At 34.2% G+C, this 18,033-nt stretch overlaps 1 protein-coding gene across 1 annotated transcript in view; it reads right to left on the reverse strand.

Annotated features, from left to right (window-relative positions):
* Positions 1–18,033, reverse strand: part of LOC129225572 (lysyl oxidase homolog 3A-like) — a 122,757-nt gene that overhangs the window by 15,790 nt on the left and 88,934 nt on the right. Inside the window, exon 6 of the mRNA XM_054860020.1 lies at positions 13,476–13,593. Within this exon, the coding sequence (XP_054715995.1) occupies positions 13,476–13,593 (118 nt within the window). The remainder of the gene's footprint in view (positions 1–13,475; positions 13,594–18,033) is intronic.

Consider the following 18,033-nt stretch of genomic DNA (forward strand, 5'->3'; position numbering starts at 1 on the left):
TGAGCAATGACCGTCACACAAGTAGTCAATAATTGCACCATTAGTGATAATCATTGGAGATATTACTCTGTGTCATTTGAGATCATAGCTACTTCGATTCTGGCATAAGATAACATATATTTAAACCCCGATCAAGAAAAGCAAAAGTGGAGAAAGTCATTAACTACTACCTCAAGCCAGTTGATCGATGACTTGTCGGGAAAGGTATTTGTCCCACCTTAGATATTGGCAACTGTCTTATCACGTACCGTACTGAAAACTGGTTATCAACCTCTTTGAAAAATCCCAGAACAAAAACGTGGGATAGGTTTCTGTGGGACAGAGGTCTGCTATTGTTGTTTTCGTCTTTCTATTGATGAGCCCTTTGATGGTATTCATGAGTAGGCTTTGCTTTAAGCAAAAGCATGTCTTCCTTTTCGTTCACCCCACGTTAAGCCCACAAATATAATTATGCAATTCAATAGCGTTATTAAGTATGATATATAGCTTTATTCATGTAGGCAGGATCAAATAATTTTTAGATTGTTCCAAATAAAGAAATGAAGCATTTCATTTTTTCCTTATAAAACAACTCTCTAAAGATGAGAGGTGTATTTAGAAAAAAATAGTGATTGATCGATACATATACATTGATATAACTGGCATATCACTAGATAATGACAAGGTACATGCAATTGCGTCCATACATTTACATGAACTGATTTTTTTTTTTGACATAAAGTTAGATTATCCAGTATACAAGAAAAAAGTTGTCACATCAGTGACTCCCAACCTTTTTGGACTCATCGCCCTCCTCCAGAGATTGATTGGCCCTTATCGCTCATCCCCCCCCATATTGCTTGAAAAAACCATAAGTTGGCGCTATTATTAAAAATAAAAATGCCCACTTTTAATTTGAAGTCAAATGTATGTAACATAAAGTAATTTAATCCAATCACTCTTAGCTCAAAATAAATACTGTCAAGCCCGCTTGTTAGAATATCGGTTGAAAGAATGTCCCGCTTAACGTAATACATTTTCAATGTGCCAAACCGTTGTTGTCCATTATTTGTATCCCGCTTAATGGATTATTGCGCTCATTAGAACAATTTTTCGTTTAAAATTGGCTGTTCCATTGAGAAGGCGCGACTGTAAATGGATAAAAGTCTACCTTTTACGCATTTTTGTTTTTTTCCAACAAATACTGATTGGTATTTGAGGATAAATAATTTTCTAAGATCATTGACGAACTTTTCAAAATCAGAAGTAAATTTTTATGAAATTATTTTCTTTTTTAAATGGAATCTGAGGGAATTAAAAATTAAAAAACAAAATTGAACATTTGAAAACGTATAAACTTGGCAATGAATGATGAAGTAACTCCTTAAGATCCTTAGCCGAGGTGTGAGGAAGAAACTCCTTCGTTTCTTTTTTGACTTTTGATATTTGTCTGCACTCTTTAACAATCAGTTTCGAATACATTTTCAATGATGATATCCGCTGGATTCATGTTATTAATGTCATTTTGTCTTTCAAATGCTCATCGCCTCCTATTGCCCCTCAGGAATTTATTGTCCCTTTGAGGATCCAAATAGCCCATTTGGGGGTGATCGCTCCCAGGTTGGGAACCATTGTGAACCTCCGTAATGACTAAATAGATTGATCACTTTTTGATCCATCATAAGTAACCGTTTAAGTAACTAAACATTCTTCTCAAAAACTATGAGCAACCCCTTTATACCTCGAAGACTTCCCAAAAATGAGAGCTCTATCCCCAAAAGAGAAATCCCTGAAAACACTTTTCTTAAATATTTCAATGGCACAGTTTGCACCAAGACCCCACTCTCCTGGTGGACACCCCAGGATAATTTAAGCATTAAGTTAAACATTTACAGTCAAACTACGTATTTAGTTTTAAAAGATATTTTTCGGAACATTATGATTCAGAAATTTCTCTTTCAAACTGACCACATCACCACACCAACCAGTGTCCTCACCAGCAAGTACAGTTACACAACTGATAGTATGCTTTAAAGTTGAAAGATAATCAACCACTTAAGTTCACATTTATTGAAAGAAACCACGAAATCAATTTCATTCTTCTAATATCAAATCCTTGAGAAATAGGATATCCCAACGAAATCTCTTTCTGCTATGTCTTTTAGGTGTGGTGTGGGTCGATGATTAGAAAGTGAGTAAATGACTCGGCAATGATTTCGCTTTCTCTTCCATAATCGGCTTCGGTTGTTTAGGCAATTTTTATAATCGGAGCACTACTAATCAAGTGGGCAGATTCGGCGCCATCGTTCTGCAACCCTTGCCTGCCACGGCGGTGAAAGAAAACAATCAATTCTTATTCACACGGTCATAAAGTAGAATTATGTTCCCTACTTTCAGAGACGGTTACTTACTAGCATTTTCTAGTTGCTATGTTACACGGTTTTTTACAGTCTAAGATAAATGCACCTAATGTGGGTGGAGTTCCAAACTTGCGTTATTTAACCTCTGAAAAATGATCTCACGTAAGAGGATGATTGAGAATAATTTGGGAAAGCGTGTGTTACTTTGGCGCGTGGATAAAAGTTTTGATGTGTGCAAATGAAATAATAAAAAACATCATTTTCTATGATGTTTGAAACCTGCTGTTAGTTCTAAAGCAGCTGCATACTGGATACTTACCATTTTCAGATCTAGTTGCCGGATATTAGCAATTCTTTTTTTCATGTGGTACCCTTATCGGTAGATATCGTTGCCTCTTGACGTTCTGCTTCCAACCAGATAGAGGAACTTGAGTTCTTACAATGCGAATTGAACTTGTATTTTAGTTTATCTGAGCGTGTCAATGCAGTGAAAAACAAAGCAGTGTAATTGGCTATTTTAAGTTTTGAGTAAAGCGCATACAAAGTTCAAATACCAGCGTTCGTTGAAAAGAATTTCTGAGTTATACTCTTTAGCAACAACTACCAGGGTCACTCGTACCATATCTTGATCCAAAACAGTTGGGAGTTCCTTCTTTCACTTGTACTGCATTCTGTTCATGGAATACATAGACCGAAAGTAAACAAAGGGTTTATAGAATGTTTGTCGCTATGAAACTTTCGGGGATTTTCTATTGAATAAAAAAAAGTTAACCAAAAGGATTCGCTTTCGCCTTTTGCTTGGCACCAATTTATTCTTGTCCAAGCCAAGCACGTATTTGAGGTCACCAAATGGTGCAATTATTCAATTATTTTCTGCATCATGAAAGTTCACTAACTAAATGCGCATACTTGGGTGTAAGAGGCCAATGCCTTACCTCTGCAACTCTTTGTCATACCTAAAACATCAACCACATAAATGTTGATTACACTTAAGATGTCTGCAGCGTATGCATAATTGTGCTTTCGCACCATGACTTTTTATTTTCGACAAACATATTTTTCTGGTGGATGAAATCACCAATCAGGGTAATGCAAATTACTTAGGCCACTAATGCAAAAAAAATATAGGCTAAGTGCTTAGTATTATGCGCCAGTAGCACCTATTTTCATGTCAAATTTTGAATAATTTACGAATTTATAAAGCTCTGATCTTTGGAAATGATTCGAGCGTAGGTTCTTCGCTACTGAAATTTTTATGGCTTATTTTTTTCTTCTTTTAGATATAAAATTTAATCTTGTTTATTTTGGAAACCTGTATTTTGAATTATCGAAGGCTAGTTAATTTTTATCCTCTGTTTCCCAAAGTTTGCCATTTTATATGTAGCTCGTATTTTCTGACTTTTTACAAATTTTTGGCGTAGAATATGCAAATTCTTGCCTTAGTAAACCAAATTCAAAAGAATTGAAAGAACTAGTCAACTAATGTTGTATCGGGGGGGGGGGTATCGCAATTTTTATTTTAGATTTCATTGTGTTAGAACGTTCCTTTTTATAACTTATTTTTATACCTAATGTACAGAAAAAAGTATATAATTCTTGAAAATCCTCAAATTTCGACGGATTTTCACGTTTTCAGGTGTGTTGAATCCATTTTGACCATTTTTGGAAAATGTGTCTGTCTGTGTGTAAGTTCGGGGCACTCCCTGCCAAAAAATAATGGGTACACTGTAAAAACGATTCAGAAACGTTTCTGGAAAATCCCAATCTCTGCCAGAAACATATATTGCAAAATACAGGAACGTTTCCCACTAAGTGTCAGTAGCCTTTTTGAAATTATCATTGAAACTTTCTGAAGAATTTGGTAATCTCCCCAGTCAAAGCTAGTCCTGTCTCAAGATCCTTCAATTAAAAATAAGTAGGTTTAAAGAACATTAATTAGAGCTCTTATGATTTACCAAGCGAAAGCTCCAGAAATATTAATTCAACCTTGGCCAAAACTAAGGCAGAATTGCAAGTAGGAACGAAACATCTCCCTTGTCTGCAATTCTTACCTTGCAAAGCTTCAGCTATCCAGTGACTTATTCGCTCTCATTGGCTCAAATGTTTTCCCTAACTGCGAAAAGTCTGCATTCATGCAACTTGTATCAATTTAGGAAACTTTTCTGCAAACATACTTGATTTTACGAGGAAACAGATGAAAAATTGTGGAATCTTGAAACTTTCCATGGAAATCATCAGTAACATTTCGTAATTTTTTTACTGAACGGTATTAGTCATATATTCTGTTTTGTTTCGGGAAATTGTTGTTAGTCTTACCTCTTTAATAATCTTTGGAGAATTCTAATTTGAACCCTCTGAAAGTTTCCGAGATTGGGAAATGCAAAATTCTAGATAACTAAGACTTTGACAATGCAAATATTTAGTTCTCAGTAAAATAAATCTTTGCATAATCTGCGCCTTTTTGGAGCAAATTTGTTAACACTCCGGCACTTAAACAATACAAATCTACCGATAGTATGGATCTTTTTAATATGAAACACTAGATATTTTGGATGATTTTCATGCAAAGTTACACTAAATATATAATCTGGGTCTCTCTAATTCAAATTTCTGGAAACTTACCACCTGTTTATAAAGAGAAGTACCGAAGAGTCACGGAAAAAAAAAGACATATTCAAGTCATCAATTAAATAGTAACTTGCGTAGTGCAAAGTAATGAAAACACAATCAAGAGTGGTTAAAATCCTGTACAATATTACATTCATAAGTTGGCAAAATAGACCTATTTATTTAGATCAGTTTAAGTTTTTTATTAATATTAAGCTAATTGTTTTAATACAGAGTAGGTATTTAGTAGATATTTAATCTCTTGAAGTAAAACTTTTTTATTATTAAATCAGCAGCAAGCGTTCTTTCAATTTTTTCGGAAAAATAAATCGGTTCTTGCCCCAATTAAACTGGATTAACCAGATTCTACGATATTCTTTCATTATTAATTATACTACTTTTTTAACTATCTATTGTTGGGGAAGAACGGGGGCAATAAAAGAAAACAAGTTTCCTCTCTTTTAACGAGGACTAGTTTGAATTACTATTGGTTGATGAGAAAAATTTCCAGGCTTCCAGTTATAATACTAATTAGTTGAATTTCAGATTGACAGCAATGAATGAAATCTTCTGAACCTATTTCTGAAACTGGAACTGATATCAGATTTTAAGGTATTCGACTAGAGGTTTAGATAAACTTTTTTTCAAACCTAATTATAACACAATATTAATGTTTTTTTTTTTAAGAAACAAAAGTTTCTAAAAATACGCATTTCAATTATAAATAAATCATAAATCATTCAGTTTTTGAATACTGGTGATTGTTTAGTAAAAATGACTGAAACTTATGTTATAAGAGAAACGTTCAAAATTAAAAAAAAAAAAAAAACTAGATACTTACAGTTTATTTTTATAATTTTACATATATATAGATGTTTTAAATGTACGGAAATATAAAATAGTTAAGTCGACAGAACTTTTCCCAAATGAATAAATTGGAAATTTGTTTTTAATGATACAATACGTAAAGAAAAAACATTATATTTCATAATGATATTCGCATTGAAACAGTGTTTTTCAGTTTTGGCTGTAAATTTGAGACCTCAAAAAAAAAAAAAAGGTTGAAAATTTTCACTTTTCTTTTTCATGGGGCTAAGTGATATATTGAATATTTTTCTGATAAAATATTTTCAATTCGATTATTAAAAATATTTTTTATCAGATGAATCAGTAAATAAAAGGTTGAGTAAATAAATGAAATTGTAATGAAACTGCAAATAAATAATTTAATAAATAAATTAATATATGAAGAAAAATAAAGGATTGAGTAAAAGAATGAATGAATAAGAAATTAAGTGAATGGGGAATTAAATATTTAAGTACAACCTCCATAAAGAATAAAAAATTAATAAAATAATGAAGAATGAAAGAAGAAATTATCCTCTATACTTGAATATTTTTTACACTAGAGAGATATAGGTGTCCCTTTGTCAGGATTGATGTGCAGTAGGATAAATCAGTGAAGGAATTTTCTAAGTGATTGATTTCATATTAAATAAGTACTACATAAACTTTTAAACACTTGAGGAGATTTTATATATAGATATCGAATATTTTATTCAAAATTGTTAACTGCGTTTGCTATTCTTAAAAACACATTTTACTGTATGCGTTTTAGGAGCCACATACAATTTCTGAATGCATAAAAATCGACCTTTTTAACAAAATTGGGAAAAAGTAAAATCACTGTTTTTGATTAAAAGTTTCTTTAAACTTACGCATTAAAGCGAATAGCATACCTCTGTTCCTTTTACTCCCCCTTGATGTTTGCTTTTTCCGCTTTGCTATCCCTGACTTACAAAGTAGCATATTAAAAATAATAGTAGTCTCTTCGTAAATATTTTCTGTTTTAATGGTCAGAATGCAATTAATATGTCCAATAATACTTCACATGTTTCCCTAACGCGCATGACCGGTGGAATAATTAAGATCGTGTTGGATTTATTACTTCCTTTTACAAAAGGGAAGTATTGTACTCGAGAAAAAATTTCAGTCAAAAATCGACCTTAATTTCCATTTTACTCATCTCCGAATGAATATTGAGTTTTCTTTTGTGCCTAAGAACGTATAGACAGGTGAAATATCCATAATGACGATTCTTGAGTTAATTACAATGGATTTTCTCGTGACGTCTGCATGTGTGTATGTCGCATAACTCAAGAACGGTAAGTCCTAGAAATTTGAAATTTGATACGTAAACTCCTAGTAGGGTCTAGCTGTGCACCTCCTTTTTTGGTTGCATTCGGATGCTTCTAAAGGGGTCTTTTGCCATTTTTTGGGGAGAAATCATTGTTAATTTCGATGTAAACTCAAGTGGAGTTATAATTTGGCGGACACTTGGCGATATATCGCCAGTCTTTTGGTCGCCAAGTTTTGTCGACAAATTTGGCGATTTTTTTCAAAAATTTGTTTCAATTTGGCCACTGTTGGGAATATTTAGTAAACTATTGAAATATTTGAATGAAACTATGAAGTCAAAAACAAGTAAGCTGGAAGAAAATGCAAGAAAAATCGGATTGAAAATAAATGAAGCCAAGACGAAGATGATTGAAATCAAAAGTAACAAAAATGAAAAAAAATAGTATAAATGGAAAGGAAATAGATGAAGTTGACAATTTTATTTATCTTGGGGCATATGTTTCATCTGAGGAATTACTAATAATGATATATTAATAAGAATAAAAAAAAGCTCAATATACCTTTAAATCTTTATATAAAATATTTAGATCTAACAACATACACACAAAACTCAAAATACAAATTTTCGATTCAACAGTTAGAGCAGTCCTACTCTATGGAAGCAATACATGGAAGCTAACTAGACAGCCAGAAAAAGAGCTTGATGCCTTTCAAACTAAAAGCCTAAGAAAAATATTAAACATATACTGGCCAAATAAAATATCGAATTCAGACCTGTACAAACGTACAAATTGCAAGCCGATAACCACACTGATAAAAAAGCACAGATGGTCATGATAGGACATGTTCTCAGAATGCAGGCAATAGACCCTACAAGAACTTCTCTCACGTGGACCCCTGATGGCAAGAGGAAGCGCGGGCGTCCAAAACTAACCAGGCGACAGATGGCCATACAAGAAAGAAATGCCTTTGGTTGGCCAAGCTGGGGGGGGGGGGGGGGGGGGTGCCAGGGAGACGGCATTAAACCGGTCGGGATGGAATACCACGCTAGCGGCCTCATGTGCCACTAGGCGTAAAGAGAATCAAGTCAGTCAAGCTATTGAATCACATTAAAATTGCCAGTAATGGGAAAATGACATTGGAGTAAAAGGAAGTCATGTGATACACACATCAACTCGTTTTTATTTCAGGACTATACATGTCTCCCATGGTTACAATTTTAATTCGGAAATGATGGGTAAGAGTCACGGAAAACAAGAGACACTTTTATTTATCACGACCTTTGTCACGGGAAGTCAGGCAGAGCACTTTCATTAAACACGGAGAATTTTTGTACTACCCCTTAGTGACGAAATCGATGCGAATGATAATGCAGTCGGACCTCCATATATCGAAGTAGCATATTGCGGGACAAAAATTCGATATATAGTGATTTCGATACATGGAAACGATCTTATTTTATCATAAAAGTATCCTAAAACATTAAAATAAAAGCTAATTTTCGTGTATGAAACCCAATTTATAATTTATACGAACATCGGATGAAATGAAAGTTGATGATTAAAATATTAACAGAAATTACATTTTTACGCCAACCATTCATCTTCATGTTCTTCGGCGATTCAACTTGATCGCAACATTAGGGGATTTTCGTTTTAACAATGTGATCGAGACAAAAGTAAAAAATCAATTTACTTAACTTGAGTGATTTTTACTGAAGCTAAGAAGACTAGGAATGATAATCAACAAACATAAGGGATAATTTGAAAATGATTTTACAGTGTTACTGGTTACAGCTAAGATTTGAAATAAACTTGAAGGAATTTAAGAACTTCAGAATGGAACAACGACTTAATTACACACCCTTCAACCTCAGATTTCTCGCGAATTCCGTAGCAACCTTTAGTGAACGTAATTTTCTCCTCTAACTTTCATTTTTCATGAGACAAACAGCCTAAAGTGGGAAAAAAAATCTACGAATGTCTCGAAAAAAATTTCGACACATAGAGATTTTTTCGATATATAGAAACAATTTTCTATATAATGAAAATAGAAATTTGCTAGGACTTCGATATATAGAAAATTTCGATATGTGGAAGTTCGATAAATGGAGGTTCGACTGTATAATTGAAAATTGTGATTAATATTTTTGAACTTATTTATCAAGGAACTTATTACTTATTAAATTGAATTATCAGGGTTTATGTACACTGAGTTCTTGATTAAGTTGTTTGTTTTACAAAAAAGTCTTGATTCTTCTTCCATCCACGATCCGCCCTTATCTGTACCCACTGTTAAAGTAATATCTAAATACTAGAAAATCGCCCGTCAAAGTATGACGGGTGAAAATTGCTTCTACATTTGAACGAAGCAATTGCCTGTTTGGTGACATTTTGATAGTTTACATTTTAACACTAACTCTAATGGATTAACCCTAAACTCCAATAGATAGCGTTAACTGTTGACCCCTTTTCGGATTCTCTGTTCTCCCAAAATGAGTCTAACCAGTAAAACAGTTAAGTTAACCGGATCCAGTTCAGCCTAGTAAAAACAAAGCATTTCCCTGCATGTCAAACATTACCAAAAAATTTGATCAAATTATCACGCTGTGGCACGAGTTTCAGTGTTGGTGACGTCAGGAGCGTTATTCGACCAGTGAATTAGCTATTACATATGAGGATATTTTGATTTAAAATACTGCGAATTATTAATTCAAGCATTTTTCTATTTCTGAAGAAGCTGCTAATCGATATGATTTATTGTTAATTCAATTCTTTACTTAAGTTTATAATTAAACACTATTGATTTTGGAAAATCGTTCTAGAGAGCGAAAACCATTATGTGCAGATTTCAAGGGAATAAAAGCCATTGAATTTGTCAAAAAAGAACTAGCAGGTCTTGAAATACGCAAGCTATTCTTATTCTCACGGAAAGTATTTGCAATGGGTGCTATGCAAAGAACAATACTGAGGCTATTTGTGAAGCTTCCAAACCATAGTTGAGGCATTTTAATTAACATATCTTTAAACTGTTCCTTGTTTTAAAGCGTGGAACACCTCTGAACAGAAACACGCATAAATAAGAAAAAAAGATTCCATTGTTTACTATATTTACAGTTAATAGACTCTGTTTTGGGGAACATTTATAAGGTATGTAAGCAAATGAAGCCAGCTATAGAGATAGAGTTGAAAAAAAAAAAAAAAGGGAAACAGAAAACCCTATTTGTCACAAAAGGTTATTACTTCTGTTGTTTAGCTAAAAATTTTACACCATAAGGTGTTTTTTTCAAACACATTATTTAAAAAAAAAAAAAAAAAAAAAAAAAAAAAAAAAAAAAACATGTTGATAAATAAAAACATTATACCGAGAAGTTAAAATTTCAAGCAATGCGGAAAACTGGCACTACTATGGCTGTTGTCATGGTGTGAAACATGCTTTATTATATTCAGTAAATTACCGCCCATTAGCCAGGGCTAAAGCAGAAATACATGAAATACACCGCCAACTCAGTCATTTCCAGCAGAGGACTGCAGTTTCGTGCTTATTAGCACTCATCAGCCCGGCATAGGAAAGTGACTGAGCTGGAGATGGAAAACCTCTTGGAAGTCAAGAGGGCCAGACAAACTGGTAGCTAATGTAGAATTAGCACAGACCAGCCGAGTGACCGAAGCAATGGTTTGGTTCAACTCGAAAATTGATGGCAAGGCATGGTATATTCAGTAAATTACCGCCCATTAGCCAGGGCTAAAGCAGAAATACATGAAATACACCGCCAACTCAGTCATTTTGCCGGGCTGATGAGTGCTAATAAGCACGAAACTGCAGTCCTCTGCTGGAAATGACTGAGTTGGCGGTGTATTTCATGCATGCTTTATTAGTTATTCTTGTGCTATAAAAAAGGAGGGGGGGGGGGTCCTGTAACTACGAAGCAAGTGCATGCAATGTCCTTTACAAACATTCGCCTTACTTAAATCAGAATTAATAAAGTAAATCCAAAGAACAAAAGTACATGCATTACTTACGCTCGAAATTTATGCATTTAAATTCTTTTAAGTATGTATTTTTTAATAACATTTTTTTCAATAATTTTAATTAAAAGAAGATTAAGTTTTATTACCACTGCATTTGACTTTTCTTCGTTTTTTGTGGGTGTTTGATGAAAATTACATTGTCTTCTAATAATGTACATATGAAATTAATTTCAAAATGTTTTTATTGTTCGCAAAAAATGACCAGATTACAACTAGTATGTTGAATCCAACTAATGGTAACAGCACCAAAACTTCCGTTTGTGCACTTCGAATTTTATTTCCTATTGTCGGTGGCAATGTAATAGTAGGTTTTAAAGTAAAGACTTGTAGGGGTGTTGACTAGGAGGGGGGGGGGACTCATGGCGCAGATTGCGCCATTGAAATTTTTAGGGGAATATTTTTAGAGGTGCTTTTTTCTTTTCCAGGAACTAACGTCTTTGTGGTGTTTAGGAAGGGGATGCGCCATTGCTCTCTGAGGGAGAATAGGCACCTCTGAATATTTTATTACGTTTCAACATTTATTGCCGTTGTAAAACGAACTGACCCACCAGTTGACGTAGTTCATCAGATTGCTAAAACAGTTTAGATGTTTTCCTTACAAGTTAAACTAATCAATCCAAACTCAGGGCCTGAAATTATTTTTCTTTTTTAAAGTATAAGATTAAGTTAAAGTTAAAAGAATCAACAGCATCCATCACTCTTCCATGTCTTTTGACAGCTCAATGAAAATGTGCAGATAGGAATAAGAAAAGATTATTGCTGTTGGTATGAAATCCAAAGCATGTGACCTCAGCTGTTTCTTCAATATGCTATGCATCATAACGCTTAGTAATATCTTGTTCAGTATTTGACTAAATAATTATTTACAGATTTATTTTCCTTCTTTCCAGGTCAGGAATGTAAAAGAAAAAAGAATCAGTAATAAGTTTCAATTTTTAATTTTTATTAATTAACCCCGGGAAAATTAACATATCTAATTCGTGTATTATAAATGAATTTAATTCAATTTATTCGAAGGCATAAATAGAATCCATGTTTTATAAATCATTTTAATTTATTTACCATTATCTATTATTTTAAGGGCTGCCATAAGGAAACTACTCACAAAAACACTAAATCGAATATATTTGATAAGAAGTGACTTGTCACTACAATCGACGATAAAATTAAACGATATTCATGATAAAGTGAGGAATGAATATATGAGGAAATGAAGTGAGGAATGAATTAGCATTATTGCATATTAGAGGCATTTTCTGAAGTCTTTATAAAAAATGTAAATATTTACCATTGCGGAGAATATTACAGGTGTTGATGACAGAGTTATCACAGACAAAAATGAAAGGTATATCGCAGACACTTGTTTCAGGGTTATAAAAGACCTCTTTTATAACGAAAAAAAAAATAGCTTTTGGACCGTCCTGCTTCACTGTTGAGCTTCACTGCAACGCAAATTGCAGTTACATTGCAGTAAGATGGCCGTTCCTCGAAATACATCGTTTACTAGTTGTAAAAATAACATATATTCATTGTAAATTGGTTTCAAAGCACCTTTAAAAAGTTTTGAATGCCTGTTTTTTAAGTTAAAGCTGGCATAAGTAAGTTAAACAGACTTTTTCTTGGCCCCAAAAAATCCGTCTATCATAGAATCTACCCTAGAAAAATAGCATTCCTGCAAATGTTTTCTTCCAACTATATCACTGAGTGCAACAGATTAGAGGTTAAAACCGAACTATGGCAAAAAGTCTACAACGATAAATTGAGAATGGATAGAAAATTTCGGAAAAATGATTGTAGTAGAAACTTTGAGTAACATCCTTGAAAGTGCAACGAAAATTAGACACCAAACTCCTCTTCCCATGAATCAAATACTTCAAATCGAACAAAATCTCGTCCTCCCAACTCGTCCTGAACAAAAAGTTAATTAGGGGGTACTTGGTGTTTCTTCCACATTAAAAAAGGGGCAAACTGCTTCCAGATAAAGAGACACTTCCGGTAAGTTAATAACGGCAATTAAAAAAAAATGTAAGAGGAAAAGCTCTTTAATTTTAGACCATCTTCCTACTCCATTCTAGTGGGTATGGAAAACAAGGGATTTAAGTTTCATGATGAGGCTTGCGTGAATTTTTACCATTTTAGAAAGAAGACTTGCTTTTGTGATCAAGTGTTGTTAAACTCTAAAGGGACATTGATCATGCATTGAAGGATGCAAAAATGAAGGCAAGGTGCACCGAAGGTTGCCTTAAAAGGAGCAGGAAGCAGCGTCCTTTCAAAAGTGTCTGGGGGGGGGGGGGGAGGGGGAGAACACAAGTACACTGTTTTGAATCAAAGAATATTGTAAAATTTTAATAATACTTACAAATGACAAGCATGCCATTGCCATGACGTTTTTGGCAAGAACGGTCTGAAGTCTGTTGTCCCAAAGTTTCCGATTCTTGCTGTGAAACGAAGTACTCGGCGTTGAAGAAATTGCCAGCCTAAAAAATAAATAAATTGTTTGCTTGTTAAAAATTAGCCGTGTGAAAGAGATTAGCTAAAGTATTTATTTGAGTTAATTCTGTCAAAGTTTGTTTACACTCCTGTAAGGTTAGCACTTTCAGAAAAAAAAAGACATGCATGCATTTTCTCATCGCAAAAGTAAAAGTCGATACTTTTTATTGCAGTTTTGAACAATATTCGCCGAAGGGAGACTTTATCTGCACTTTTAAAATTAGAAATAGATAAATTATTCGGAAGTTTGGAACATTCGGTGTGTGTAATATATTGTAGTGTAAACAGCAGGGCAAATACAACTAATTCCTCTCTCTCTCTTAAGAAAGAAATAATTTTATTTGTAACTGCAATATGGAGTCATTTTACTCAACTTTTAAGGATATTTAAAGAATGATTATGGTTTAAAAAGTGAATATTTACACATGATTGTGATATAGAAAAAGGAAAAAATCCGTCATATCAGTTTTTAATGTTCAATTGCAATTTCGGAAACGAACTTGTAGATTAGTTGGATACGGGAAATCGGTGGTAATTTAGACATTAGTTCCGTTTGTGGTCCGGGAGTTACGCACATGACTGAGAACTACAGTCAACGCTCGATTAGACGAAACTTGATTTTATGAACACTCACGATTTTACGAACTGCTTGCCAGTCTTAAAATGCTTTTCTATTTTACGAAATCACAATTTTATGAGAACTTTTCTTGGTACCAAACGTTCCGTAAAATCAAGCAAATCGTCAACTGTAGTAGGTCAGAGATTCAAACCCCACCATTGCCAGGCGCTACTTTGCGGCCTTTTCACAGTCTGGTTTCCCTTTATTCTGATTGCTACAATATTTTCCATCAGGGGCGCACCAAACTCGAATTTTCGGAAGGGCGGAAATTCTCAATTTGCAGAATGGAACTCCAAATTTTGCCGAATGATGATAATTTTGCAGAATGGCACTCCAAATTTCGCCGAATGGTGATAATTTTTTAGAATCGTCTGACAAAATTTGCCGAATAAGAACATTTTTGGGAGGTCATAGTAACCGCTTACCGGTGCGCCCCTGCTTTCCATGTAACAAAAATTTTGAAAGTTTGACTGATATCTAAAATGCTGTTCCCATATATTTTGCTCCAAGACCAATTGATTTTTATCGAGCAGAGAATGAAAATTTGAACACTATATTTCAAAATAATGTTGATTACAAGAGTAATCAAACACTAAAAAAATTCATGGAAAATAATGGACAGCTAATGCGTCTAATTTATGCCAGGAGCGAATCTGGTAAAAAATGGGAAATTTTTCCGCTAAAAGTCCTTCCGGAAATTCAGCTGGAATCTTTCTGAAGAATTTAAAAACCTTCCCAATAGAAGTCAGTCCTGTTTCTGGAATAAAGCAAGAACTTTAAGAGAAAAGTTAGATATGTGTATAGTAATAACTTGACACCATTTTGATTCACCAGGAAAAACTCCGGCATCAAATATAGGCAAAGCTCTAGCAGAATTTCAAGCGAAAAATAAACGGCTTATGTGATTGCAATTTTTTCAAAGCTATAACATCAAAACGCTGCATTTGGCCCTTGTTTAAGGCAAAGTCAGTCAGCAAAGGTCGTAAGCGAGCTGAAGGAGAAACACCTAATAATGAAGCATAATATACTTTCACACCGGTAGACAAAAATATTTTCATAACAATGTGAAATCTGCCTTCATAAAACTTCTAGCGATTAAGAAGATGTTTTCGCAAAAAATACTTGATTTTCACAGGAAACTGGTGCAAACCCGTGAGATCCTGGAACGTTGCCTGGAAACAATCTGTGACGTTTCGCAATTTTCTTACAATGAATTATCGATCAAAAATAAAAACCTGTCAAAAACTTATCAGTTTAAAAAAGTGACATTATTTTCCAGTCCCCTAGTACTCGTAATGGAAGCTGCTGTACCCACGGACGGTTGTACTTACGGACGTTGGTCGGGAAATTCCGGGTATTGTAGAGAGAGATCGGATGGGGGGTTCAACGTGTGTGTCTCAGCCCTCTCCAGTACTTCATAAGTTTTCAGCGCCATCAAACGAACATGTAAGATTTTATCACATATTTTCGGTTTCAGTAGGATCTAATTAAAGAAAAACCCATGTATAATTTCGTTTTGTTTGTTTCTTTATTTTTTGTACGTTGACGATTGTATTATTCCTTTTTGTTGCAGGTATCGTGTTTCCCTACGTTTTGAAGGTGTTGTTTCTGATTTTTAATGTCTTGAAACTGTGGTCTTGTTGTTGTGACTTTCTTGCAAAATCAAAATGGCGTACCTTTGTACCCAAGGACACATGACCATATGTGCCCACGGACTGCAACTCTTAGTGTCTTTGGGGCACACCTCAGCTTTCTTACAATGTGAAGTATTTCAAAATGGTGTCCCGTCATCAACGTCTGAAATTTACTTTCAACAATGATGATTAATTTGGAGTAAGTCTTGAAGATATAGTGTTGAAGTAACTCCCACTTGTTGTAGGATATACAGACCGTCAATCCCAGCTGTTTTCATTTGAAGTCGCATTTTTTTTGGTTTTTATTGGGTTAATCTAAACTCATTTTTTTGTAATGAGTTAGTAGTTTTGTTAAAAGATTCAATTTTTATATAAATTGAAGACATTATATAAGAACATAGAGAGCCATACTGATCATGTATCTAGGATTTTTTTTTGTTTAAAAACATATTAGACTCTCTTAAGAGTAATATATTTTTTTGAAGAATTCACTGATGTTAAAAATTAAGAATAGTTAAAATATGGAAAAAAAACCTTTAGGTAACTAGTATGTTGTTGTTACGAAACTTTCTTCTATATTTTTCTTCTTTTTTTTCTGATCCCTCCCCATGCTTGACGAGGAAGCAATATTCCCAACAAAAACAAAATTACACATGCAAAAATTTGAAGACCATCCCAATGTCTGAATTATTGCAAAAGCAAAGCAAAGAGCAAAAATTGAAAGTTATTTTAAAAGCCTTGCTTGAATTAATTACAAATATTTTATTTAATAACAAATATAAGATGGCAACAGTTAAAAATTTTAAATCATTGAGATAATATTTCTGATCATTTCCATACAATTAAAATCACGAGAAATACGCAGACGACAATCTATTACGATATATCTTTCTTATTGTTGCAATAATAAAGCTATTTTTATTCACAAAAAAAAAAAAAAAAATTTGAATTTTGACATCTTGAATTCAAATTATGTTTATCGCAATCACTAGTGTGTGTATGTAGGCGTGTGTGTTTGTGTGTGGGGGTATGTGTTTGTGTGCATGGGTTGTGTGTATGTGTAAGTAGGCATGTGTGTTTGTGTCTATGGGGGGTATGTGTATGTGTATGTAGGCATATGTGTTTGTGTCTGTGTGCAGGCATGAATGTTTGGGTAGTTGTGTGTATGTGTGTGTATGTTTTTATGTGTGTATGCGTGTGTGTATGTGTTTGTATGTATGTATGTGTTTGTGTGTGTAGGTGCATGTGTTTGTGTGTATGTGTGTGTGTGCGTGCGTGTGTGTGTGTAGTTGTGTATGTATGAGCGTGTGTGTAGGACATGGATGCAACCTGGAGACGGCTTTCACTAGAGGAGCAGCATCATGAGGAGCCCGTCGACGGTGATGGTGCGGAGGGTGGCGGTGGGAAAAATCAAAGGAACGCCAAAAACAGTCAAGTGAGAACAATAAGCAATCGTGATTGCTCAAAAAAATAAAAAATAAAAAAAATCGACGCCACTTGGAGCGATTGGCGTCAAAATTGAACCAAAGCCTGTTTAAATATGGATTCACATATATTCCAAATTTCAATCAGAACGTAGCATTACTTCTTAAGATAGGGCACTCACAATGGAAAAAAAGAACGGACGATTGAGCTACCCCCTTTTTATTTGTTGACACCAAAATAAAGTCAGTTCTTATACCCACTAATGGCTACTTGCCGATAAATTTTTCTTTCATTCCGTTCATTATTTCTTGAGATACAGCAGTCACAATTGACGACAAAAAACGTTCTATAGCTCAACCCCCGTTTGAGTTATTGACATCAAAATTGAATCAGCACTTGTTCCTGTTAATGGCAACATATGGACCAAATTTTGTTTGATTCCGCCAGTTACTTCCTGAGGAATAGCAAGCACGCGTAACTCAAAAAACGTCCCATTGCTCCACCCCCCTTAGAGGAATTCGCGCCAAAAACCAATGGGCACAAGTTCACATAGGGGCACATATGTGTACCAAATTTCGTTCGATTTCGTGCGGTACTTTTTGCTATAGAGCGACCACAAAAAACTGGTCACACACAGACGTGACACACACACGGACATACACACATGCACACACACACAGTCAGACATTTTCCAAAAATAGTCGAAATGGACTCAGTACACCTCAAAACGTTCGAATCCGTCAAAATTC

Source organism: Uloborus diversus, chromosome 7 (assembly GCF_026930045.1).
Source record: "Uloborus diversus isolate 005 chromosome 7, Udiv.v.3.1, whole genome shotgun sequence".
Classification (NCBI taxonomy): domain Eukaryota; kingdom Metazoa; phylum Arthropoda; class Arachnida; order Araneae; family Uloboridae; genus Uloborus; species Uloborus diversus.